This window comes from Engystomops pustulosus, chromosome 4 (genome assembly GCF_040894005.1).
Source record: "Engystomops pustulosus chromosome 4, aEngPut4.maternal, whole genome shotgun sequence".
NCBI classification, from domain to species: Eukaryota; Metazoa; Chordata; class Amphibia; order Anura; family Leptodactylidae; genus Engystomops; species Engystomops pustulosus.
Genome location: NC_092414.1, coordinates 126,167,262 through 126,194,075, shown reverse-complemented (window position 1 = coordinate 126,194,075; position 26,814 = coordinate 126,167,262). Strand labels below are relative to the sequence as shown.

General features: G+C 41.1%; 1 protein-coding gene across 4 annotated transcripts; it reads left to right on the top strand.

Annotated features, from left to right (window-relative positions):
- Positions 1–1,729: 1,729 nt before the first annotated feature.
- Positions 1,730–23,347, top strand: LOC140127103 (uncharacterized). Of its 4 annotated transcripts, none has more exons than XM_072147367.1 (8): positions 1,730–1,751; positions 14,103–14,204; positions 14,352–14,519; positions 16,824–16,863; positions 17,581–17,729; positions 18,736–18,894; positions 20,583–20,700; positions 21,515–23,347. In XM_072147367.1, the coding sequence occupies exons 2-8, from the start codon at positions 14,127–14,129 to the stop codon at positions 22,678–22,680; spliced, it is 1,878 nt and encodes a 625-aa protein (XP_072003468.1). In that variant the 5' UTR covers positions 1,730–1,751; positions 14,103–14,126; the 3' UTR covers positions 22,681–23,347. The 4 variants fall into 4 exon arrangements, with proteins under 4 accessions (XP_072003468.1, XP_072003469.1, XP_072003466.1 ...); XM_072147368.1 differs by lacking the exon at positions 1,730–1,751 and adding an exon at positions 12,673–12,942 and having other exon boundaries at positions 17,581–17,672; XM_072147365.1 differs by lacking the exon at positions 1,730–1,751 and adding an exon at positions 12,675–12,942.
- The last annotated feature ends 3,467 nt before the right edge of the window (positions 23,348–26,814 follow it).

Sequence of the window (26,814 nt, the reverse complement as noted above, 5' to 3'; positions counted from 1 at the left end):
CTGTGAATTTGCAGCATTGAGGGGCTCTTGAAACCGCCCCAGTAGCCTTTAAGACTAATTAACAATATTATAAGTTGATTTTAGAAAGAAGGAGATCATGTATATCAAATATAATAAGATAACCACAGTCACAGTACCTGGATATAGGAGTAAGTGTTCCTGTTTTTTTCATGCTTGATTTTGATGGCAGTTTTCCTTTAAAATAATATTTCATGTCACAACAAATAGCAACAGGAAGTGGCAAGCTTATATAGCATTTTGAGGAAATGACCTGCGCCAATTAATGGGACACAGGCCCTTTACATTAAGAGAAGCAGGGGCACGTGCCCTAGGAGTCGGGGATGCACGCACAGCGGAGGGGAGCGGGACAGGAGCCGGGACAGGTGAGCTGCGCAGGCGATGCTCTGGTGGGGGCAGAAGAGCACGGGTGAGCCCGCGACCTGCGATATGGGTCACAGGACCACCCGTGACAGGGTTGAAGGGCATTTCATCATTGGGGGGTCTGCATCGGCATTTCATTACTAGGGGGCTTGCTGCAGGGTATTTCATTACTCAGGGTGGCTGTGACCAATGCATTTCCCACCCTAGGCTTATACTCGAGTCAGTAAGTTCCCCCAGTTATTTGTGGCAAAATTAGGGGCTTTGGCTTATACTCGGTTCAGCTTATACAGCAAACTAATAGGTATTTAGCTGGTTAATGTTTAGCTCCACGTAGCAGAAAAATGTTGGGGACATACATTGTAATGAAGCATTAAAATTTTCTCCCAGTGGAAGAGACACAAGACAAAAGATGGCTGCTTGTCACATGTCATATCACATGTCCTCCACCTGGTGAAAGATATCAGTCCCAGGTGTTGGCTTATGTCATCGTCCGCGGTGGTCCAGTGGGTCCAAAACCCCTGGAGCCTGACAGCAGCTCAGCAACATTAAGTTTTAAACAGAACAAACTTAGCTAGGTGTGGAACCATGCCAAATGCCAGAGAGGTGGGACTGTATGTTGGTGGAGAGATTGTTTTTCATGGAGGGGACTGGTTGATGATATACATGGAGACAATCAGCACAAAGCAGGTCATACTGATATAGGGTGTTGCATGGTGCACCAGTAAAGTATGTGATACATCCAGTGTGGCCAGTGTTGTGGTGAGATGCCATCTTAGTAGGGTAATGTGTAGTATACAAGTTACACACACACACATCATTACTATGGTAACAGAGCAGGACCGTCTGTTAGATCATCACTGGAAGCAGTACATGAGAGGGAGGAGTTGTCTCTTAGAACTGGGGGGTCATGAGAGTTGTAGTATCCTGTGGTAGCCATCGTGGAGATTACCTACTCTGACTACTTTTGGAAGCCCATTAAATCATAAAAGCATATAAAAGCATCATAAAAGTATTTAAGCTCAACTTTGTGATTAATGAGATTAAGTTTTGTTGTATGTATTTATCAATATAATTGTGGGTTTTTGTATCAGATGGTCATATTCCCAGAAAATACCCCTTTAATATTGTGTGCAGGGGAATGTGTGAACATTTTTTTAAGATACTTTATTACCAAATTCTGTTTAGTTTGAAAAAAAATCAAACTCCCTCCCATAAAGATGCATATTCTAACCTCTACAGGGTCTCTATGGCGACTGTATGAGCTCACATCTAATCTCCCTGTGTGTACTTAAACAGCTCTGGCAGTGATTAAAGCCCTTTATCTTCAGCGTGATGTTTTAATATAGTGCTCATAGCGTACTACAGTCAGGGTAAGAGAAGGAAAGGTTAACAATGTTTTATAAATAATAATAATAAATAATTCTTTATTTATATAGCGCATCCTATCCTATCCTATCAGAGGATTGTTTGTTCAATCCAAGCGGTAAGAAAAAATGTTTAAAACATTTAATAAAAATAATTAGTAAAACAAAGTAAAAGTCCCCTAAACACCAACATTCCCTTAGGCCCCTTCCACACTAGCGAGTGTGATGCGATGAACTCGCATCACACTCGCAACGCAAGCTGCCGGGAACGCACGGCCCGAACGCTGCACCGCGGGAGTGAACTGACATGCTGAGTTCACTCCCGCGGTGCAGCGTTCGGGCCGTGCGTTCCCGGCAGCTTGCGTTGCGAGTGTGATGCGAGTTCATCGCATCACACTCGCTAGTGTGGAAGGGGCCTTATACATATCTAACAAAGTGCAAAAAATCATAAAATCACAACAAAACCCCCACATATTTGGTATTACCGTGTCCATTATAAACTGTACAATAAATCGGAAACATTAATGGACCCGCTTGGTGAACGTCATAAAAGAAAACTGAAAGAATTGCCAAAAATATAAATTTTAATTAAATCCGTTCACATAAATGTTACAAAATGTGACCAAAATAAGTTCAGTGTGCCATAATGGTACCACTGAAAAGAACAACTCAACACATAAAAAATAAGCTCTAAACTAGCTGTCAGCCAAAATATATTAAAGTTATGTCTACGAAAACAAAAGAGATTTTCCTTATATTAGTTTTTCTTCAGTAAAATTGTAAAAATATATGAAAAACTATAGAATCAAGATAACATATGGGGCTTATTTACTAAGGGCCCCGCGGCCACATTTTCATCGGGTTTCCCAACGTTTTTGGGAATCGCACCACTGGAGCAGGTATTTAGTAGGAGATTGTGTCGCACGTGATCGGATTTAGTTGCAATCGCGCTGGCTTACATGCGACAAAATTGGGGGGGGGGGTCAGACGATCCAACGGATTCGGACAAACCGCGGGATTTATCTTAAAAATTGTGTCGCAAGCCATGCACTTGCATGCATCGGGAGGAAGATGCTGAACTCTGGCAGACCTGTGCTTGAAAGCAACACATGCATGATATCGGGCACACAATCTTCTTGAATCGCGGCACAGTGCATTGTTGTTGGACGATGCACTTTCGGGATCTCCACCGACCGGATTAGTAAATGTGCCCCATTATTTTAAATGTACGGCCCCCAAAAGAATGCAAAAAAAAAATTTAACGATTTTCATTTCCTCCATACATTCAAGAGTTAATAAAATCTCATCAATAAGCTTATGACTCACTAAAATGAAGTATTTGTAAAGTGCATCTAATGTTGCAGAAAATAAGCCGTTGTATCTCCAAATTGCCAAAAAAAAAAAAAAATTATACATATAAATTTTGAAAAATAGATTCATTCAATTAAAAAAAATTGAATTAAAATCACTGAGGAGCTCAATTTGATGTAACACCACAAACTATGAAGTTAAAATGGAGTTCCAAATATAGTAGGTGGGGAATAAAATATAACTTTTAATTATATTTTTAATATCACTCCAATGTGTGAATATGTGTGTCCATGCAGGTCAGCAGTTTTTACACAATTTCAGAAATGATAAAAAGGACTTTATAGTTCAGTGAGCACGCCTTGCACATCTGGCGTGCTGCACAGTACTCTGATTAGCTCACTGAAAATGCAGTAATGCGCAGGAATATTGTAAGGTCTGGGGATGCTCGTGCTTATGTTGCCAACACAATTTAGTGCAGTTTAGCAACTGCCAGATTCCCTACATATACCTGCGTTACACAGAAGTCCTAGTGTGCTACTAATAGTTGGCAGTATGTCCTATCTCTCATGTGTCAACCTCTACGCGTTTCGCCCCCAGATAACAGGGCTCCCAGATATGTAAGTCTCTCAAAGTGACTTGAAATCTGAGCAGGCCCCTCAAAAGTATGATTTTGCGGTTTTTTGAAAATGTGAAAAATCGCACTTGAAGTTCTAAGCCTCATAACATTCTACAAAAATGAGAGGATGCATAAAAACCATGTCAACATAAATCCCCGAAAAGTCGGAAACCCGACGAAAATGCAGCCGCTGGACCCTTAGTGAATAAGCCCCATTGTTTTTTTTCATAAATAAACACTAAACATATTATCCCCTAGGGGACTCAGCCTATTTTGGCCTTAAGGACGCGGCCCCATTCTTCAAATCTGACCTGTGTCACTATAAGTGGTTATAGTTTTGGAACGCTATGAGATATCCAGGGGATTTTGAGATTGTTTTCTCGTGACACATTGTACTTCAAATTAGTTTAAAAATTTGGATGATATCTTTTGTGTTTAGTTATGAAAAAAAACTAAATTTGGCAAAAATTTGGAAAAATTCTTTATTTTCAATGTTCTAAATTCTCTACTTTTGATGCAGATAGTCATAGCTCCCAAATAAATTCATAACTTACATTTCCCAAATGTCTGCTTTATGTTGGCATGGTTTTTTAAGATTCCACATATTTTACTAGAATGTTATGAGGCTCAGAATTTAGGTATCATTTTTCAAATTTTTTGTAAAATCACCAAAACCTGTATTTAGATGGACCTGCTCAACTTCTAATTGACACTGAGAGGCCTAAATAATAGTGGGACTCGTAAAATACCCCATTGTGGAAACTACACACCTCAACGTATGAAAAACCACTTTTAAGAAGTTTGTTAACGCTTTACGTGTTTTAAAGGGGTTAAAACAAAATGGAGGTGCAGTCTGCAAATTGTAATATTTTTTCACAATACACTCATTTTGGGTGGAAAATTAAACATTTACAATGGATTAAATGAATAAAGGCTCCACAAAGTTTGTTACCCAATTTCTCCCGAGTACACAGATACCCCATATGTGGTGGTAACCTGCTGTATGGGCGCACGGCCAGGCATAGAAGGGAAGGAGGCGCCATGCAGATCAGATTTGCTATGTCACATTGTACAGGCTATAATTTTTTTCTTTTTTTTAATGTGGACCTATAGGGGCTTATTTATTTTGCCACATGAGATGCACTTTTCTGGTACGTAATTTGGGGGAATCTATAGGCTAATTGGTGAGATTTTATTAACTCTTTGTTGGTGGAGGAAATGAAAATCATCACTTTTCAGGAAGATTTTTATGGGGTTTTTTTTGGCTGTTTACCATACCATAAAAATAGTATATTATTTTTATTCTATGGGTCGCCACGATTACAAAAAGACCTCATTTATATAGATTTTTTATTTTTTCCCCATTTTTAGTGCATAAAAAGTAATTTGGCAAAAATGTTGTTACTTTTAGCATCACCGTCTTTCATATGCATAACTTTTTTATTTTTCGCCTCACAAATCTGTTTAAGGGCTTATTTTTTGCGAGAAGGATTGTTCTTTTTAGTGGTCTTATTTTAGAGTGCATAACATTTTTTAAATCCCTTTTTAGAGCATTTTTATAGGGTATTAATTGAAAATGATCTTTTTTCTGGAGCTTTTTTTTGTTTTGTTTTTTACGGGGTTAACTTTGCGGATCTAATAACGATTCTGTTTTATTATGCAGATTGTTACGGACGCAGGGATACCAAATATGTGGGGGTTTTGTGTATTTTATTCAATTGTACTGAATAAAAACCAATTTGGAGAAAATCTTGTTCATTTTAGCATCATCATCTTTTCATATGCATAACTTTTTTATTTTTCGGCTGACAAATCTAGTTAGGGGCTTATTTTTTGCGAGAAGAGTTGTTCTTTTTAGTGGGCTTATTTTGGAGTGCATAACATTTTTTAAATTACTTTTTAGAGCATTTTTTTATAGGGTATTAATTAAAAATTATCTTTTTTCGGAACGTTTTTGCGTTTTTTTTTCTACGGCGTGTACCGTGCGGGTCCAGTAACGATTCTGTTTTATTATACAGATTGTTACGGACGCGGCAATAGCAAATATGCGGGGTTTTTTGTGTTTTTGTGTTTTTTATACTTTATTAAGTGTTTTTATGGGAAAGTGACATTTTAGGGGCTTATATTTTTATGTATTTATTTTTTATTTATTATAATGTGTAGTGTTAACTGTTTTTTCATATTTTTACTTCTACATACTTGAACTTAAACCAGTGATGCTCTGATCACTGGTTTAAGTCCAATACACTGCTCTACAATACTATTTTATTGTAGAGCAGTGTAAACTGTCTGAGCAAGCTTGCGCATGCTCAGACAGTTTACAGTCAGACCCGGAAGGGGTCTGACTGCCATGGAAACCGGGCAGCTCCGGGGCACATGCCAGTCCCCGGAGCTGCCCAGAAGTGGATCGGATCCCCCGGTAAGCGGCACGGGGGATCCGATCCACAGCGCAAACACCCTTACACGCCGCGGTCATGTTTGACCGCGGCGTGTAAGGGGTTAACACCCGCGATCGGAGCCGGCTCCGATCGCGGGTGTTAGCGCAGGCTGTCAGCTGTACTAGACAGCTGACAGCCGCTGCTTCTGGTACCGGCTCCGTTCGTGAGCCGGTGCCAGAAGCAGGACGTTATAGAACGTCCCCGTGCGCTAAGCATCTAGCCCCGGGGACGTACTATAACGTCCTGGTGCGCCTAGGGGTTAAATACTAAACCAATCACAGCTCCCTTTTAAATATTCATGAGCACTGGTAAAATGAAAGCTGAGCTGTGATTGGTTGCCATGGGCAACTAGAAATATTTTGACTTTCAGACAGCTTGATAAATCTTCCCCATTGTGTCAGGAGAAAACAAATCTCAAAATTGCCTGGATATGTTAAAGTGTTGCAGAGTTGCAAACTTATATTGACACATGGCAGATTTGAAAAAATGGGAAGGTGGAAAGTGGCTTCCCAATGCACACTGTCTCTTTTTAATACATTTATTACAATGTGCAAATCGCAGATGATGTAGAAATTACCCATATACCCCATGTATTTGACAGGATCAATCAGACAACCTAGGCTTAAAGAACTGATATAAAAATAAATAAACAGAAAAAAAATCATTAAAAAGTTAGGTATCACTGTGGTATAAAAATGGTTATTCCTGGCATTTAATCTCATAATAAAAAGTGTTCAAAAGGTCATATAGTCCTCAAAAAGGTAGCATTGAAAATGTTATCTCATCCTTCAAAAACCACACACCGCTCCATAAACTGAAGTGTGAAAAAGGTTTTAGCGCCAGAAAATGGCAAAATGAAGATTTTTTTTTGTACAGGAGGTTTTAATTTTTTTATAAATATATGAAACAATATAAATTTGGTATCCCAGTGATCCTACCGACCTAAAGAATAAAGGAGACGTGTCGTTTGGGGTGCACAGTTAAAGCTGTAAAATCCAAGCCCACAAGAAAATGGCGCAAATGCATTTTTTCACCAATTTCACTGCATTTGGAATGTTAAATACTGTAACTATGAAGTGAAATTTGGTACACAGAAAAAAAGCCCTCATACAGCTCTTTACATGAAACAATAAAAGAGTTATGGATTTTTGATGGTGGGGAGAGAAAAATTAAAACACAAAAATGAAAAAGAGCCTGGTTGTTAAGGGTTGAAGGTAGTTAAGTGAAGCCTATCATCAGGAATATATTATCTGAGCTATGCAGGTTGATAGGGCTCGCTTGTCATCCCAAGAGTGTTCCAGACAAAGACAGGAAAACCTCTGCCTCTATTGTCACAACAACCCGGAGCATCCACACCTAGGGTTCTTGGGAGAAGCGTCCCTAGGTGAGCTTCTCCTTGTATGAATGTTCCTGCTCTTCTCAGTTTTGTAACAGGCAACATGGTTCAAGTTTCAGCCTTCCTGGACTCTGGCTCTGCAGGGAATTTCGTGGATGCTGCCTTGGTCTCCCAGCATCACTTTCCTGTGGTTCACCGTCAGTGTAAAGATTCTCCATGACCTGGTCCAGTATCGTACTAAGCCTCTGTCTCTGCAAACTGGGGCTTTGCACAAGGAGAGACTGTCATTTTATGTGTTCCCCCGTTCTATGTTCTCAGTACTTTTGGGCTTCCCGTGGACTGCCCCATTGACCTGATGTCGGGTACATCTTCTCCATGAGGTCAAGTATACCCGTTATCTGTGCCCAAAACTGCGGCTATGTTGGCATCAAGGAGAATTTGCAGAAGGGAATCATCCACAAGTCGTCTTCTCCTATCGGTGCTGGATTCTTCTTTGTAGCCAAGAAGGATGGAGGATGGTTCCCTCCGTCTGTGCATCGATAACTGCGGTCTCAATAAAGTCACAGTGAAAAACCACTAACCATTTGTCTCTCTCATCACTGAACTTTTTGATCACCTATGGGGTACCAAGGATTTACCAAGCTAGATCTGCGGGGGGGAAAATTATCTCATCCGCATGCGAGAAGGTGATGAATGGAAGGCAGCCTTCAACACTCGTGGCGGGCATTTTGAGTACCTGGTAATGCCCTTTAGACTCTGCAATGCTCCAGTAGTGTTCCAGGAATTTGTCAACGATATCTTCAGAGATTTGTTCTGTGTCATTGTCTACTTGGACCATATTCTGGTGTTTTCTCCTGACTTACAGTCTCATCAGACCCACGTCCGGCAATTTCTCAGGCGCCTAAGGGCCAATCGCATCAGATGAGGACAAAGGACTACAGATGGAAGTTGGCTGCAAGTACTTCAGTGGCCTCGCCCAGTGGGACTACAAGCCATACAGAAATTTCTGGGCTTCGCCAATTATTACAGGCAATTTATTCCACATTCTCCTCTCTTTTATCTCCTATTGTGGTGCTGACCAAGAAAATTGGGTCTCCGGCGGCTGAAGAAGCTTTCACTAAGCTGAAGTCTGCCTTTGCCTCTGCCCCAGTTCTCACATGGCCATTCCAGCTGGAGTTTGACACCTTATCTGTTGGTGCTGGAGCCGTTCTCACCCAGAAAGGGCCCAAAGGTCGACCCCTCACCTGCGGCTTCTTCTATAAGACCTTGGTGATTGAGAACTTCTGGCCATAAAGCTAGCTTTGGAGGAATGGCGCTATCTTCTGAAAGGAGCTCATCATCCAGTCTATACAGTATCTACGCTGACCACAAGGGTCTCAAGTATCTCCAGACTGCTCAACTCTCATCAGACTCACTGGTCCCTCTTTTTTTCTCGATTCAACTTCCTGATTCACTTCCGTCCAGCCGAGAAGAACGTCAAAGCCGATGCCCCCTCTCGTGCCTCTGATGTTGTTGGGGACGAATCGGCTCCTTGTCAAATCGTTGTTCTGGAACACCTGGTTGTTGCTGCTTCTGTCGACCTACAGCAGCTTCCTCCTGGCAAGACCTATGTCCGAACAGCTCTAACTTGGTGACACTGCACTTGTGTGGCCTGGCACCCGTGGGTGCAGAGATGTATTGCTCTCATATCTCGATACTACTGGTGACCATATCTGGTCAACAATGTTGGAGTTTTTGTGGGTTCCGGCGCTTTTTGTGTCCGTAACAAGTCGTCACGTCTCAAGACAGCAGGTCTGCTCCTGCAGTTGCTGATACCCAGTTTCCCGTGGACTCACACAGCCATGGACTTTATTACGGATCTTCTTCTGGTAATACAGTTATCTGGGTGGTAACAGATTACTTCTATAAAATGTTCCACTTTGTTCCTCTGCCAGGTCTGCCCTCAGCTCCACGCCTTGCCAGCCTGTTCTTCCAACTACATGGACTTCATGTGCACATTGTCTCGGACTGTGGGGTCCAGTTTGTTGCCTGTTTCTGGTGGTCCCTGTGTGGTCAACTGCAAGTTAAACTGGACTTCTCTTCTGCATAACGTCCGCAGACCAATGGTCAAGTGGAGAGACTCCGACTCTCCTACCTTGGGCAGAATTCTCATATAATTCTCTGGACTCCGAATCTGCTGGTGCCGCTCCATTCTTTGTTGTCTTTGGATGACATCTACGACCACCTCTTCCTCTGTCTGAGCCCTCTGATGTTCCTGCCGTGGAGGAATTGGTTCAAGATCTCAAGTCAATCTGGGAGCAAACACAGCAGTCTCTACTTAGGGCGTCTGCCCGCACCAAAACCCAGGCCAACGAGAGATGCAGGTCCCCTCCAGTCTTCTCTCCAAGTGATAAGGTGTGGCTGTTTTCTAGATACATCCGGCTGAAGATCTCCAGCTACAAGCTTGGTCCTCGCTATCTGGATCCATTTGAGATGCTGAAGCGCATTAATCCCGTGGCCTACAAGCTTTTTTCCTCCCACCATGTGCATCCCGAAATCCTTCCACGTCTCCCTATTGAAACTCGTCATCCTGAACCGCTTCTCCTGGTAAATACCACCTCCAGCTCCTGAGGTGGATTCCACCGATGTCTATGAAGTAAAAGAGGTTCTGGGTATGAAGTCGTTCGGAGGGAAGCGGTAGGGGCCGGAGGAGAGGTCTTGGAAGACAGAAGACAACTTTCTGGATTGTGGCCTTCTGCAGAAATTCCTCCAGTCCAAGAAGAGAGGGAGGCCGAAGGGAAGGGGGGGGGGGGGTACAGTCACGGGTGCACCTGCAACCTACGACTCAGAAAGTAGGCGCACCCTTACTCCTATCTGTGCCCCCGTCTCCCCACCAACTGCTCTTACCTCTCCACGATCATGTGCTCACTCCGGCGGGCCAGGGCCAGCGGGCGATAATTGGCACTGTTCGGTTGCCAATTCTGATCCTGTGTTCCCTGCCAGATCTTTGTGCCTCATAGCCTTAGAGAAAGCTTGTCTGATGCCCTGTGTGATTATCCTTATTTCCCATTGTGACCTTGATTCCGTTCCTGACCTTTCTCCTGTGTTGGCCGTCTTGACCTTCTCCTATGTCCCAGGTGTTGGCTTACGTCAGTGGGTCCACTACCCCTGGTCCCTGACATCTCTTTTTATTGAATTTTTTTATATTTTTAAGTAAAACAAGTATACATAACATATGTTTAAATGAAATGCCAAATACATTGCCGACAGTAAGAACATCCAATCAGATACATTAAAAATAAAGTAAGAGTCTCTCAGACAGAGCACTGGTATTGCAAATATATGCAGGATGCTTCCAACTATAACATCAAATACTGCATAATATATAAAGATAAAAGTATCAAAGACATCTAGGAACCCAGTCAAGAGCATTAGGTAACAAAAATACAGAGGCAGGTCTACTATGTGGTAAAAAGTAGAGAAAAGGGTCAGGTGAGGCAGAGAATGTAGGATGTCAATCCATGGGGACCAAGTTTTAAAATATTTTAAATAATTTTAATTGCTGAAGTAACAGATCTCTTCTAGGCTACAAAGTTGTTTGCTGTACTTTGTTCACCCAGTGTGTGGGAGATGGGGCAAGAGGAACGCAGAGGAATTAAGGTTTTGAAGATAGAATCAACTGTAGTTTATTGCAATGCTTAGGCCAGGAATGTCATTAATATATAGAAACATACAGCATGAAGGCACATTTTAGATCTTTTCTTTATACATCAGTGCCAGTACACGTCACCACTATGCCTCCCTTACCCACAGCCTTCTCTTGAATAGCTTAAAAAACTGTCTGGAAGGTACAGCTTCATAAGCCTAAAGCAGACAAAGAGCCACTGAGGGCTTTCATAGAATTCCCCCCAGGTAACACAAAGGAAATACGGCTAATAACTTAATATACCATTTATGGACTTATGATCTACCCCAGCGCGATACCGGGTACATTTTTGGGATCAGGGCAGCACGGTAAATACCCAATCCATCCCAAAGGCCTTGGTTGAGGAGATACACAGAACTCTGAATGGGAGCATAGTAATTGGGTCTTTGTCAGTCTAAAAAGATACAGGAGTTCCATAAAGGTCCCATTAAAAAGTCATACGAGATCCTGGGTCTGGTCCAGGTAAGAAGTTTTTGAGAACACCTCCAATAAAAGCAAGTCACCCGCATGGTCCTTGTTCGTTCCTGGAGGGTTATTACCACAACATCAAGAGGCAAGAAGAGTGATTTGCCATACCGGAGGTTGTGTGAACTACTCTATCTCACTTCCTGTGCCTCCTGAAACAAGTGTTCAGGAAGTGTCTATGAAAACAATACTACCATCGTTGCCAAAAACGGGCAAATGTCAAGACAATCCCACCATAATGTACCTTTGCTCTTTTGGCTTTTCGAGTAGTGGCACAAAGAGCCGGGTCATTTGCGTGAACGACGTAAGCCAGCTCTCCTTAGTGAGTCAATGGCTCCCTAAACCCTGCCCCTAAACGGCTCACCACGCCACCTTTCACCCAATAGAATTGGGTTAAAAGTGAAGTGGTGTGGAGTTGGCCTGAGGCTCCTTACAGGCAGTCCCCGGGTTACATACAAGATAGGGTCTGGAGGTTTGTTCTTAAGTTGAATTTGTATGTAAGTCGAAACTGTATATTTTATAATGGAAGTTCTAGACAATTTTTTTCTTTTGCCCCAGTGACAATTGGAGTTTCAAAATGTTTGGTGTAATTGGACCAAGAATTATCAATAAAGCTTCATTACAGACACCTTACAGCTGATCATTGCAGTCTGGGACTATAGTAAAGCATCCAGAGAGCTTCACCAGAGGTCACATGGGGCAGAGGGGTCCGTCTGTAACTATGGGTTGTCTGCAAGTCGGGTGTCCTTAAGTAGGGGACCGCCTGTATTATACATTTAATAAGGAGCAGTTCAGGACCCGAAAGAACTGGCTCTTCTTAGTGAGCGGAGCGTAATGAGCCAGATCACTAAGAAGAGCCGTAATTCCCACCACCAGCAGGTAGTCTAACTATAGTAACTGCACTTTGGTACAGCTTATTACATACACACTATAAGCTCCTCCCACATGGTAACATAAGCACCAATTATCGACCTAAAAATAGCAATAACATAGCCGGACTCTGAGCGTGACTCCTCCCACACTTCTGATCACATGATAACGCCAAAGCGCCTTCAGCCCGGTAGTTTGTAGCCTGACATTTGTCAGATGACGTCATCGTGACATCATCCAAGGTCCTCTGCCTCACTAGGATCTGGTCTGCTTTCTTGACGCACGTGACTCATCACGTGGCCATGACCTCATCACAGGTCCTGTAGCCGAGCAGTCCGTATCTTGTATCCTTTGTTTTTCGCCATCACTTCCTGCCAGGCTGCACTTACAGGGTGAAATGTGTTCGTTCCTCCAGTGAGAGGCTTGCACCTACATCCGGTCACCTGCCCCTGCGCTCACCGACGGTCTGCAGCCAGGTACGTGAGGAGTGACCGGTGCTGCACTGCGCTCTTCTAACGAGTCACCTCAGAGCATTGAGCTGACGTTTATTGTCTCCTATTCACGGATAATGTCACGTGTCCCCGAGGAATAAAATCAGTGTACAGTAGTCACAAGTCATGTCTCACACAGAGAGGAGTGTGGTCACTGTCATGATAGCCCCCACCCTCCCTCAGGCAGGTGCTGTGGTAGTACTGCAGACCTGGCACCCAGGCACTGTTCTCACACTGGAAACTATTTATTCCTAGCAGAGTAAACACATAAGAGCCCGAATTCACTCTTCCGACATAACTGTCTAGAAAACATCAAGTCACTAAAACATAAACCTACCATAAGGGAACAGCAGCCACATATGAAGTGTTAGATCACTTGGGCTGGAATGTAGGATATTAGGGTGGTGCAGACATAAATCGATTGGTCCAAATCATCCACTATTCTTAAATTGGTGAGTACCAGTCAGACTGCTAGTACCCCAGTTTATCATGAGCATGGGTGACAATGTCTCCTGTCAGAATAGTTATCTTTTATTCAATAGGTACGGAATAACTATTTTAATGGCATTAAAATAGCTATTAAGTAACGAGGCTTATTCCCTATTCACAAGAAGGGGCACTTTCAGTGATTTTGTATAAAGGTGTCTCTGAGTCACCTATGTGTCAGTGCCTGTTCTTTTCTTTAGTCATTCTTATGGTACTCTACTTGGCTTCTCTACTTGAGTTCTCTTTACTTTTAATCATTTAAGGTTCTTGAGTAAGAATTCAGACACACCATATTATGTAGAAGGTTGAAGTTTCATTAGTAAAGGGCCTTAAGGCAATAGAATATTGGAAATATAACAGTTCCAAATTACTGCATTTTATATTAAAATGGAATTAAACTAAGCTGTAGTAACCTGGTATGGCCACTTCAGGAAAAAAATGCTTCCAGTTTTGCTCTCTGTGTGAGACCCAGTGCTGATGGCTGTTGTGAACAGAAGTTCAGTGGAGTTGAATGGCGTCAGACCCTTACCTTTCTGATATTAAAGGGTTGTTTGGTTTATTCTTAAGCTGATATAAAATTATCTCCATCCATCTAGTTCAGTGCTATAACTCAGGAGCATTTAAGTATCTTAATTTCTTTTTGGTGTTTACTTTAACAGGCCAACAAATTGCTTGAAGGTGAGATGAACAGGGACCTGGTACAAGTGAATGGTGAGCTCTTAACACATAGCCTGGAAATTATCTGTCTACTGACCGGGGAGGTGAGTCTCTAAGCTGTTCATTCCTAACAACACGGGACGTGTGATCATTGGTTTATTCTACAAGTACCTATGTCTTCAGTCCAGAAGAACGCTGGATACATACAGACAGGTTTTATCAGTAGAACTTGCCTGTTTTTCTTTCTTTAGAATTATACAATTGTGAAGAAGCATGGAGAATCAGCGGCTGACAAAAACCCTCCTGCATCGGAAAGGTCTTCTTCTAGTGTGGTAATACCACAGATAATCCTTGACCACCAGATGATGAAGAATATGCTTAATTTAGCGAACAAAATAATCCAAGTAGTTAAGGAAGAGGTAAGTGTGTTGCTTTATTTACAAAAGTTACTATCCACATATGTACACACCGGAGATCAAAATTAGAGAACAATTTCTGATCACTTGATTTTTACAGAAATAACATAATCTACAATGATCGACAGTTGAAGGTGTACACCAAGGCACACCATGCCTATAGAATAGTGTTTTACAGAATTACACAAAGTACTGTAGTATCATCTACAAATATTGAAACTGTGTAAACCCACTACAAGGTCATTAATAAAAATATTAAAAAGAAGTGGCCCAGATACTGCCCCTGACCCTCTGTTTTCTATCACTAAGCCAATTGCTTACCCAAATAAAGATTCCTCCTAGTCCAAGCAGACTAATTTTATATACCAACCTTTTATGCAGCACTGTTTCAAATGCAGCTATACAACATCCACAGCCTCCTCTAGGTTCAGTCTGGAACTTACCTCCTCATAGATGCTGGTCAGATTAGTCTGACAGGACATAAAATCAATCTCCTATCACTTTGATAAGTGTTCAAAAGTTATAACCATATACAGCAACACAAGTCAGAGACCACCATATAACCACCGCGTCCCCGAGCTGTCTGTCACAGGCACCATGACGTCATCCGCTTGCGGACATCATAGTGTGTGTCGATGCCAGAGCACATAGTAGAATGTCACCGGAAGGCTTACATCATGTTCCCGGCGATGGTCACCGGGGGGACACGGAGCCGATGCCGGAGCATCGCTGTATAAAAGAGGACCTGCCAGGGGGGGTGTTGGAAGGTGAGTACACTTTTTTTTTTTCTTGACTCTAGTATAAGCCGAAGTGAGGTTTTTTTCAGCACATTTTTTGTGCTGAAAACTCTGCTTATACTCGAGTATAAACGGCATACAATTTATGATCTGTTTTACACATGTTAGGAAACATTCACATAGATCTACACAATAACCTTGACGTTTAGGAAATTGTGTGTTTTACTTTAGTTATGATCTCCAGTATGTAATTGTGTGTGTATAATATATCTAATATATAAAGCTGAATGTAAATGTGTGTGTGTATGTATGTCAGCTTAAGGAATCTGCACTGTCGCATTTACAATCACCAAACTTTGCACAGCCACTCTCTGTGACTCGGGGAACGTCATAGAGCACGTTTTGAGCCGAATTTTTCACCCGGCGCTTTCCAAAATCCACCTATTACCCACCATATACAGGAGCAATTGTCTGCTGCTGCTGTGGCAGTTGAAAGCTGAGCCCTGATTGGTTGCTGTTCTGCCACAGGTCATTAATATGGGCTCTGAGCTGTGATTGGTTACTATAGGAAATGAGAAGAAGACAACATATGTGTGAGGCAAGATGGATAGGGATACAGAGATAGGGGGAGATTGACTGAGGTGATACTGTTGCAGTTGCCCATGGAAACCAATGAGAGGTCAGCTGTAATTTTATAAACAGCTGTGCAAAAAGGGAAACTTGACCTCTGTGACCTCTTGACAACTAGAGCAATTCTGCTCTCAAACACTTAAGATAAATCCCCCACATAGACAAAGTGACAGAGAAAGTCACTGAAATGAGACTGGTGGCAACAGTCACTGAAAGAGACAGTCTGAGACATTTTATTTTGTTGTAGCTAAGAGCAGTTATTTACTATCCTGGGCAACGCCGGAGCTACAGCTACTATATAATATATATATATATATAATAGGTTACCGCAATATTTCCCGACATACACTTCTGGCTCACATGATGTGTTCTGATGGAGGAGAGTAGAAAAATACATAGGGAGATATATCACCCATTCTACACCAATGATGGCGGCACACACTATGGTGTCGGCAAGCGGCTGACTTGAGGTGTGTGCGACGGAACCGCACGGGGAGCCAAAGGTGGAGCTGAAGACAGAAGAGGGCCTGCAGGGGCATCGGAAAGGTGAGTACTTTTTATTTTCATAGACTTGAATATAAGCCGAGTTGGGGTTTTCCATCACAATTTTGTGCTGAAAATTAGGCTTATACTCGAAAATATATGGTAAATTTAAAGAAATAGCAGAGAAACATAGTGTACTCAACTGACTTCATAATCTTGATGAAAAAGCATGTGTGCATGGATTTTTACATGAATAAGCTCATTGCACTGGGCTTATATATGTGTAAACATAGTATGAGTTTCCATTATGGTACTCTAAAATTAAATATGTACTATTCTGAATGAAAAATAAAGTGTGAATATTTCCTTACTTCTTTATGACTTGTAATAATCTTTATTTTGTGTGTTTTTTTGTGTACTTTTTTAACACTGCAATTATTTTATCTTTCTTTAATAGTTATCTGGAATGTCTGGTCTCTTTGGAGGCAGTTGTGGGGGTAAGTTAATGGTATTATTATGTTATTAGGCTGGATGAATTCTATTAAAGCTAAAAATCTCAGTTTAGGTCCATTTCTGAATACTGAATCCTGCGGTTCACCAGTTTGCCCAGGAGAAGAGGGCTGTTAATGCAGGGATGGGGAGATCAGAAGGAAGGCAGATATTCAGGTTGAGTCCGAGCAGGTGTGCCAACAGCCAACAGATCAGTGGTCTGTTCTTTGCTGCCGTCTATACCTGGTGTGTGAAGTCTGCTCACACTAATGACCACAGTAAAGACAGGGATATGATTTGCTTTTAGTTGTGCAGCTCAGTTGTCTTGGAGTCATGGAAACCAGATGTGCATGAGCTCATTGAAATAAATGTATCCAACTGCTATAAGTTAAAGGGGTTTTCCCACCAAGAAAGTTAGGCCCTATCCACAGGATAGGGCCTAACTTGCTGATCGGTGGGGGTCTCAGTGATGAAGCCCCCACAGATCACGAGAACGAGCTGTCACACCATGAGTGGAGAAGATTGCCGTGCAAGACCATTCAGCTCCATTCATCTCTATGAATCTGTTTATGGTTCAGTATGGTTCAGTGAAAACAATTGAGCACACAGTGACTGCTTCTAGGCACAGCCCCTGATTAAACATTTACAATTTGAGATGTAACTGCTGTATATTAAAACTTTGTCCTTATTCTATATATTTGTTTTTTTTCTGTTGCTTTCCATAGGCAGCAACTCTCATGAGGATAATCTTCAAATATCAGAACATTTAACTAACTTGGCAAACCTAGTGAATAAGCTGACCAAAGATAAAAGTCAGGTGATTGGAAAGATCTCAAATCATACTCTGGAACTTATCTACCTACTGATAGGAGAGGTGAGCAGATAGGGAAATAAGGTATGTACTTCTAAGACATCATGCAAGAAAAGGCTGCAAAAGGGGCAGAAGCTACATTTATATATGAGCAGAAGTTGTGCCTCTAGCTCCTTTTATTGTGAAATCAGTAAAGGGTTTTTCCAACTAAGCAAGTTAGGACCCATCCACAGTATAGGGCCAAGCATGCTGATTGGTGGGGGGGTCTCAGGGACAGGACCTCAAGAATCACAAGAACGGGTATCCAATGTACCCCGTTGCACCTTGAGATGACCATATCAGCTGGTTGCACATGTGCAGGCTGCCCTGTTTATCTCTATGGAGCTCACAGAGAATGTAGAGAACGGCCCTCGGCAATCTCTGTCAGCCCTATTGAGATGAATGGGGGAACATGCGCGACAGGGGTATATCGGACCCCTGTTCTCTTGATCCATGGTGGTCCCATCATTGTAAACCCCCCCCCCCCCCCCCTACGATCAGCAAGTAAGGCCCCATTCCTTAGGATAAGGCCTAACTCGCTTTGTGGGAGAACCACCTTAAAACTGTTATACTGTAACAAAAATACTTGACTACCTGCTAGCTGGCTCAAACGCATTTCAAATGTTATCAAGTCATCAAGCAAAGCATAACTCTTGTCAGAGAAGGAAGAAATTGTTTATTACCACTCAATACACAGATAAGGAAGCAGTTATGACACTTTCTTCTCCCAGCCTGTGGATCTATGGGTGCTATACAGATCAACTGGGCAATGTGCCTCAGAGGACTGTATTCACCATTTAGCTGTAACTAACATATCAGTCCTATATAGTAAATCGGCAGAAATAACAAAAAAATCCCCTATGAAAGAAAGGGGGACACATGGTGTATGAAATAAAAATAAAGAATAAATAGAGGCAAACAAAAAAAAAGACCAGACCAGAAAAAGGACCATTAATTGCTTCATAATGTTTGATTTTTTTTTTTTTATCATTTCACACCATTAAATTATTTGTTGATTTCCTTTGTTTAGGATTATATTGTTGTAAAAAACTATAATGATGCCACAGAAGACAGCAATATTGCATCTGAAATGTCTAAAGAAGACCCCAGCTCTGTGATATGTGATAAAAACAAAGCAAAGAAGGTCTTGCTACATGCCACTAAAATTATTAAAATTCTCACTGAGCAGGTAGGTGTCTTATGTTCCTTGAACCGTGGGTTTATTGAACTGTTTTTACAGATCTTTGAGTGTTATTTCAACAAAATCTGCATTGGAAAACATTTTGGTATATAAAGAATTATTATTACTCATTTAATCAGTGGCCATTTCTGCAGGGAATCTTGCTTACATCAAGTCACACCACACAAAAAACAATGAGAGTAAAGTTTGATTTCAACATTAATGATTCCAAGTCTAAATCCACTGTGTGAATACAGGCGGTCCCCTACTTAAGAACACTCGACTTACTTACGACCCCTAGTTACAAACGGACCTCTGGATATTGGTAATTTATTGTACGTTAGTCCTAGGCTACAATAAACAGCTATAACAGTTATCACAGGTGTCTGTAATGAAGCTTTAGTGTTAATCTTGATTCTTATGACAACCCAACATTTTTAAAATCCAATTGTCACAGAGACCAAAAAAGTTCTGGCTGGGATTACAATGATAAAATATACATTTCCGACTTACATACAAATTCAAGTTAAGAACAAACCTCCAGACCCTATCTTCTATGTAACCCGGGGACTGCCTGTATACCCTTACAGGGTTTGGGTTGATTTATCATAAAGGGCAGGTTCCATTATTTAACAATCTAGAAATATAAGTTTAAGACTGCAAAAGCTACTTGGGCCTTTGTCACTGTTGTCATTCTGTTCATGTGAATATGATAATAATTAGAAAAGTCATGTTTGCTATATTTTATTACCAGGCACAAATGTATAAGTCGATAAATCCTTTAAATAAATCAGTCAGTAATGTCTCCTACTTTTGTGAATCTGTAACAATTCACAGATTTTGAAAGTAGTCTTAGGGCAGTGGTGGCGACCTTATGGCATGGGTGACAGAGGTGGCACTCAGAGCCCTTTTTATGGACGCCTTAGCAATCAACTTAGCACAGAGTTCAGAGAATCTTCCTGCAATCTTCCTGTGGCAGACTCTACTAGACTGATCTGAAAAACTAGCAAGAGGGAATATTTATAATCTCCAAATCTGAGGGGAATTCCAGCCTTTCAAGCAATAGCTGACCTCATAGCAGAGAAGGATAAACACAGTAGATAACCTTATGTCAAAATTAGTATCGTTCACCCTTTCGCTCAAGTCACAACAGCTGCAATAACAGAAATGAGCGGTAGATGGCGGCAAATGCTAAGTAGTGATTCTTCTGATTTTTCTTTAAATGATGTACACAGGTGATCAAGGTCTGCCTATCATATAGGAAGCTATACGATGGGTTAAGTGCCGTTTTAAAGTGACACATTCTAGTCTGCTTGAGACTGTAGGAAGGGAAAGAGTGTGTGGAAAGGACCAGATTATCTTTGGAGCTACTGCTGGTCCCACGTTTCTTGCTGTACAAGTGGACCGAAGCTACAATGATAGTCCGAATTTGCCCTTCTTCTGTCAAATGTACTGCTGTCCTCAAGAGGCCGATATAATTCAAAGTTGTGGCAGTGTTAGCACTTAAATAAGTGGGCTTTTGTTGTAGTTTCGTCAGTCTCAATCTCTCTCTAAAAGATTTGGCATCACTGTCCTAGGGTAGTCAATGATTCCATTAATGTTTAGACAACAAAAAATAGAATTTTATTCTAAATGATTGTTTGCCTGTAGACAGACTGATTTGCTTAATCGCATAACTTTTTTTTTCTCTGAATTAGATGCCTATAAAACCTGAGGATATTGAAGTATATTCTACCATGGAAGAGTATCTGAAAGGTTATAGAGAGTTTTTTAAAGATGTGTTAGTGGTGAATGATAAAAGCCAATGGACAACAGGTGAGAAAATTTAATCTGCGTATAGCTATCTCTAAACCAATTTAGTCTGACTGTCAGGGTGCATTCACATGTGGCGTTTTGGATACTTTGAAGCACATGCAGTTTTGAATGTTACAATGCGTTTGGCTACTCTGAATGCGTTTTTCTTCTTTGCTGCAAGTGTAAGTAGATGTGAAAATGTTTACACAGCTGCTTACAATAGAGAGGGAGAGTCAGCTCACATGGAGGCTATGCTGTAATGTGTGGCATGTTGGAGCACAGACAACTTTGTTCCAAGTCCACAACATAGAAACACACGCTGGATTCAGCTTCAAACAAACAGAAAATCCATAGAGCGTAGAAAATGTATTTAAAAATTCATAGGAGGCAGTGAACATGTTAGGCGCATAGACACACAAGGTTATTGCCACGCGTTTTGGAGAATTCCTTTTTCATGGCACCGTGTAAGCAAGAGGAATAAGCAATAATTAAGGAATTCTCCAAAACGCGTAGGCAATAATCTCATTTTTGTCTATGCACCTAACTTGTTCACTGCCTCTTGTGAATTTTTAAAGAGATGAAATAAATTTTCTACGTTTTATGAACTGTTATTTGAAGCTGGACCCAGTGTGTGTTTCTACACTTACAGCAACGTAGCCCAACGCAGTGTAGCATTTAAAAATGCATATGTTCTGACGCCTTTAAAATGCCACATGTGAATGCACTCTGTGATTCCTGTGTCTATATTCACTGAATAAATAAAAGTAAAATGCTAGTTGCTGTTGTTTCCACAATTAGTTTTGGTTTTAAATGATGTGTTTATTATTTTATACAGATGATAAATCAAGCTTAAAAAATTGTCTTGATAAACAGTCGATGGAATCCACAAGTGGAGACTTTACTAAAGAAGATGGCACATCTATCAGAACTGATCTTAATGCAAATCTGTCAATGCAGGCTAAAGTAAGCAAGAGGAAGAGTAAGCCTGTAAGGCTTTTGTGTACAGAATTTCCCCCTCGGAAAGAAAAAAATGTTCCTTTTAATACTTTTAAAAAAGAGGAGATCTCTTATGAGCCATCTCTCACCAGTGATGAAAAGCAAATCGACTTGACAGTGCAGAAATCTGTAGACCTAATATTAACCTCGGAGAATGACTCATTCAATAATTTAAGCATCAATGGTTTGTCTTTGTCTCATGAGCATCAGATAGCAGACGTAACAAATGAGTTTTTAAAGGAAGATGACATGGGAAGCTTCTCTGAAGATGGTGAAATTGGACAATCAGAATTGTGTATAAATCCTACACAAGAAAAGCCGTACGTATGTGGCCTTTGCGGCAAAAACTTTACAAAAAAGTCACACCTTGTAACACATCGTCGAGTTCACACTGGTGAAAAACCGTATTCCTGTCATGATTGTGGGAAACGCTTTACCAGCAACTCAACGCTTGTTGACCATCAAAGAATTCACAGAGGAGAAAAACCTTTTGTCTGTACAGATTGTGGAAAAAGCTTCACTAAGAACTCCAATCTCATTGACCATCAGAGAACTCACACAGGTGAAAAACCTTTCACCTGTACAACCTGTGGAAAAAGCTTTGCCAGAAGCTCAAACTTAGTGGAGCACCAGAAAATACATACAGGCGAGAAGTCATTTATATGTTCTGAATGTGGGAAAGGTTTCTCCAGAAGTTCAAGTCTTGCTGAACACCAGAAGATTCATACTGGAGGGGAGTCTTATATATGTTCAGAGTGCGGACAATGTTTCACAAAGAACTCCAGTCTGGTCAGACACCAGAGCATTCACACAGGAGAGAAGCCATTTATCTGCTCCGAATGTGGGAAAAGCTTCTCTAACAGCTCAAATCTTGTCAGACATCAGATAACTCACACGGGCGAGAAACCATTTACTTGTCCCATATGTGGGCGGAATTTCAACCAGAACTCAAACCTTATTTCACATCAGAAAACTCATCGACATAAGGCGACAGAAATAAATTAATTGTTGTAGAAATCTATACCATATTCTAAGTTAATCGTTTTATTACCATAAAACAAGTATGTATTTTATTTAAAACGTGCCTATATTTTCACTAAACTTTGCTTATCTCAATAGTATACTAGTACATGTGGAATAACTATTCCTATCTGTAATGGAGAGGGCTGTAATAATCCCTTCATTACATTTTGCACAGAAAATAGAAGAGAATCTCCTGTAGAAATAAGTATTTCACTTAGAATGACCAAAATCATTTATCAGCCTATATTTCTATGAACAAAGCACTTGGGATCAGATACAAAGTTCACTTCTATCTGCAGATGTGCCAGTCTCTCTTCTCACTCCTGCCCCTCTAAAGACAGGTGATAAAGACAGAAATCAGATGTTTTGGTAATAAAATGTTAGTCAAACAAGTAGTGGGGAGCAGGAAAATATCAGCACAGTGGAGAAAGATGAAATTTGCTCTTTTGAGGTGTTACATTTCTTTACTTTTTACTATCGATTTATGCAAAGTTTGTTGAAAAGTGACTGTTTAAGATGTATTGGTGTAAGGAAAGCTTTACATTAACAGTGTAATATCTTGAGATAAGATTGGAACCTCTACACTGCTTTTCCAAGTTGTGTAGAGGAAATAAAATGTTAACTGCTCACATTTGAGCAAGCATTACAAGTTCTGCAGTCAGTCACATAACAGTAGCTTGTGTATAATCACGTTACTAGTGATCCTATCAGATGCCTGTGTATGTCTTGTCTGTGCTCAAAATGGTTCCTTTTATTTCTATTGATTCTGGAACGCTGACTTGATTTAGGAACAGGCCATCACCACAATATGGAAGGCTGAATATAACACTAAAACACTAATTGTGGTGGCATTTCTATACTAATATTAACATTTTCTTTTTGTGATTGGACATATTAAGGCATATTTGAGTAAATCCAGTTTTATGAGCATTAAGCAAATTTTGCACTTTAAAAAGTAATAGTGAGGCTTGTCACTACTATGTGTGCTACCATTACAGTATAAATACTACAGAAATTGGTGCATGAATGAATTTTGGATATTTTACTATTTGCTGTTGTATTGTCATGGTTATTCAACCTTGATAAGTTCTTGAAGACTATTAACCCCTTACTGACTTGTGATTCATCAGTACGTCAAAAGTCTGTTATGGGAGTATGGAGAGTCCTCTTCATACAAACTGGGTGTTTGCTGCATTTTGCAGCAAACACATACAGGCAACAACCGCGATTAGTGCTGGCACCTGGTGTTACTCCTTTGATTGCCACCAACAAAGCCGCAAGCAGCATTCAAAAGCCTGCATCATCTGGGAGTGATGATCAATTGCTATGACAGCCTGGAGCCTTTGTCATTGCTGAAGTATGCATTAGTATTGCAGTACAGGCAGTTTGGAAGTTACATAGATAGGTTCTTTGGGTTTGTTCTTAAAGGGGTTGGCCACTTTTCAATAAATCTGTTCCATTAGACAGGTCTTTGCGTGTATATGTACCTGTACTTTTGCCGCCTGTGAGAGATTCAGCCTTTTGCATCTCCATACAACTTCCTGTTTCTCACTCCTTCAGTCCGTCTTAATGGCAGCCTCCAGTGTGTTTTTTTTTCCCTCTGTCCATCTTACTGACAGACACAGGGAGGTGGAGGGGGAGCTGCAGGATGAGTTATAGAAGATCCCACAAGAGGTGATGCTTTGTTAGACCTTGTGATTTCAAACAATGTGGAAATTGTCCAAAATGTCACTGTCTGGGAAACCCTTGGGAACAGCGTTCATAACATAATTATTTTCCTCTTAAACTTTAAAACCCAAAAACATTTGGGAAAATCGAAAACGTTGAATTTTAACACAAATTTCCTGAAATTCAGGGCTGCACTACAGGATATAGACTGGGATCAGATACTGTAAATGGTAGACATTCAAATCTATACTGAGTTTTTTAGCTCCATTTATACAATAGAAGAAAGAACTTCTGACGTGGGTGGTGCCAGTGCGGGTCATGCATCCTGTAATATACTAGACTGGCTGAATGTAGACTTGATCCAATCTAAGCTCAATAAGATCAATGTGTACAAGGCTACTGGACCAGAGTTCTTAAATAATTCAGTTCTGTTATTGCTCTACCAAGAGATTCCCTAATGACTAGGACGGTGCAAAGTGACTGGTGCAAGGCGAATGTGGTGCCACTATTTAACCCTAGAATGCATACCTGGGGCCTCGCAGGCCCGCTCTGTTAGTTGTTTTCTTTTTACTGCAAGATTACTTTAGGTAGAATTCTGAAACTCTAGGTATTCCTCAGTTATTTAGTTGTTAGTCATTTCCAGTTGTTCATAAATTTTTATGTTACAGGCATTTCGGTATAATAACTCTTTTTTGTGAATACCCCATATTTACATACCTGGGGCCTTTTAGGCCCGTACTAGGTTTACATGTAATCCTAAGTCTTTTTGTCTTTTCTGTTGCTGGGGAAAACTTTGACTTAGGCTGCATTCACACTGCCGTTGCCCGCCGTACCATAGCGGGCAACGGCAGCGCGCGGGGAGAGGAGGAGGGGAGAGCGCAGCTCACCCCCGCCCCTCTCCATAGGGATACATGGCGCACGGCGCCGTATTACGGGAAAAGATAGGACATGTCCTATCTTTTTCCCGGGTATGTAGCGGTACTGTGCCGCGCGCATGTACCGCTCCCGTAGGGCGCTGTGCGCCCATCGCCATCCATGGGGGACGTATATCGGCCGTATATACGCCCCCCATATGGTCGTGTGAATGTAGCCTTAGTCTTTATGACTCTGCTGTTGCTGCGCAGAGTGTGGATTGTGCCTACCTACATGGTCATGTGATCTTGGGAAGGAGGCTACCTCATGATGTCATGCGTCTCTGACATCATCATAGTTCCTGAACAGGAAGGAGGAAGGAGTCAGCTTTCTTGTTTCTTGAAAAAAAAACTCTGAGCTCCAAAAATCCAAAGATTTCCACGTCACGTAAAAGAAAGTGGTGACCTGCTGAAGGTGAGAGGAGGGGGCTGCACAGACACTAACAAAGAGTCTACAACCCTTATTGTAATAATTTTTTTTCATTAGTTTACTGACGTCTAAGGTTACAATGGCACAGTCTACATCCAGGGGTTTGACTGACCAAGAAATCAAAGCAATCATTTTTGATAGTGATGAAGATAGTGAACTTTCTTTGTCTGATGAAGAGTACATGCCACCAGCTAATGTCTCTACTTCATCATTGAGTGATTCTTCAGATGATGAAGAAGAAATGGATCCAGCAGAACGTACAACCAGAACATCCAAAACAAATGTTTTTTGGGACAGTTCTCCTAGGGTTCTTGGGTGCACCCCATCACATAATATTGTAATAGTTGCTCAAGGAACTGTAGGAATTCCACAATTCTTGTCCAAAAGAGAGATTTTCTGTAAGCTATGATCAGATGTGGTATACGTTTTCAGGAACATCCAGAGCCGAGAGATAAAATAAGAAAACAATGTTACATTTGTCCAGCAAAGAAGGACAGGAAATCGGAGCGTGTCTGTACCACTTGTGGACAAAATGTCTGCAAGGATCATTCTTGCAAACAGATAACATGTGACAGATTTTGCGGTCATTAGTAAATTCGAAAAGGAAACTTTAAAAAGGGATATTCCTGCAGCATGTTTACTGCAACTTTTATATATAAAAAAAAACTTTTATACAAAAAAACATTATTATAAAGAGTTATATCGAATGAGTATATTGGCCGTTTTAAGCCCATTCAGTTACTTTGGGGTTTTATTGCACAAAATGTTTTGAATTATTCACATCTTAGGATGCATTCTCACTAGTGCTGGTGTTTGCCAGGAGGTGATCCGTAATGGATATGATCTCTTGGTAACTCCAGTTAAGGCTGCCGGCATGCCCAGATTCTACCAGCCTTAGCTGGGGACAGCAGGAGGTCAGATCCATTACAGATCCACTCCTGGCAGACACCAGCGCTAGTAGGAATGCATCCTTACCTTGCATTTTTCAAATAAACTTTGAAAAGTAATTTTATTTGAGTTATTCCATGTTATTTGCACACGGGCCTAAAAGGCCCCAGGTATGTAAAAGTGTAGATTTTCATGGTCATGCATTCTAGGGTTAAAAAA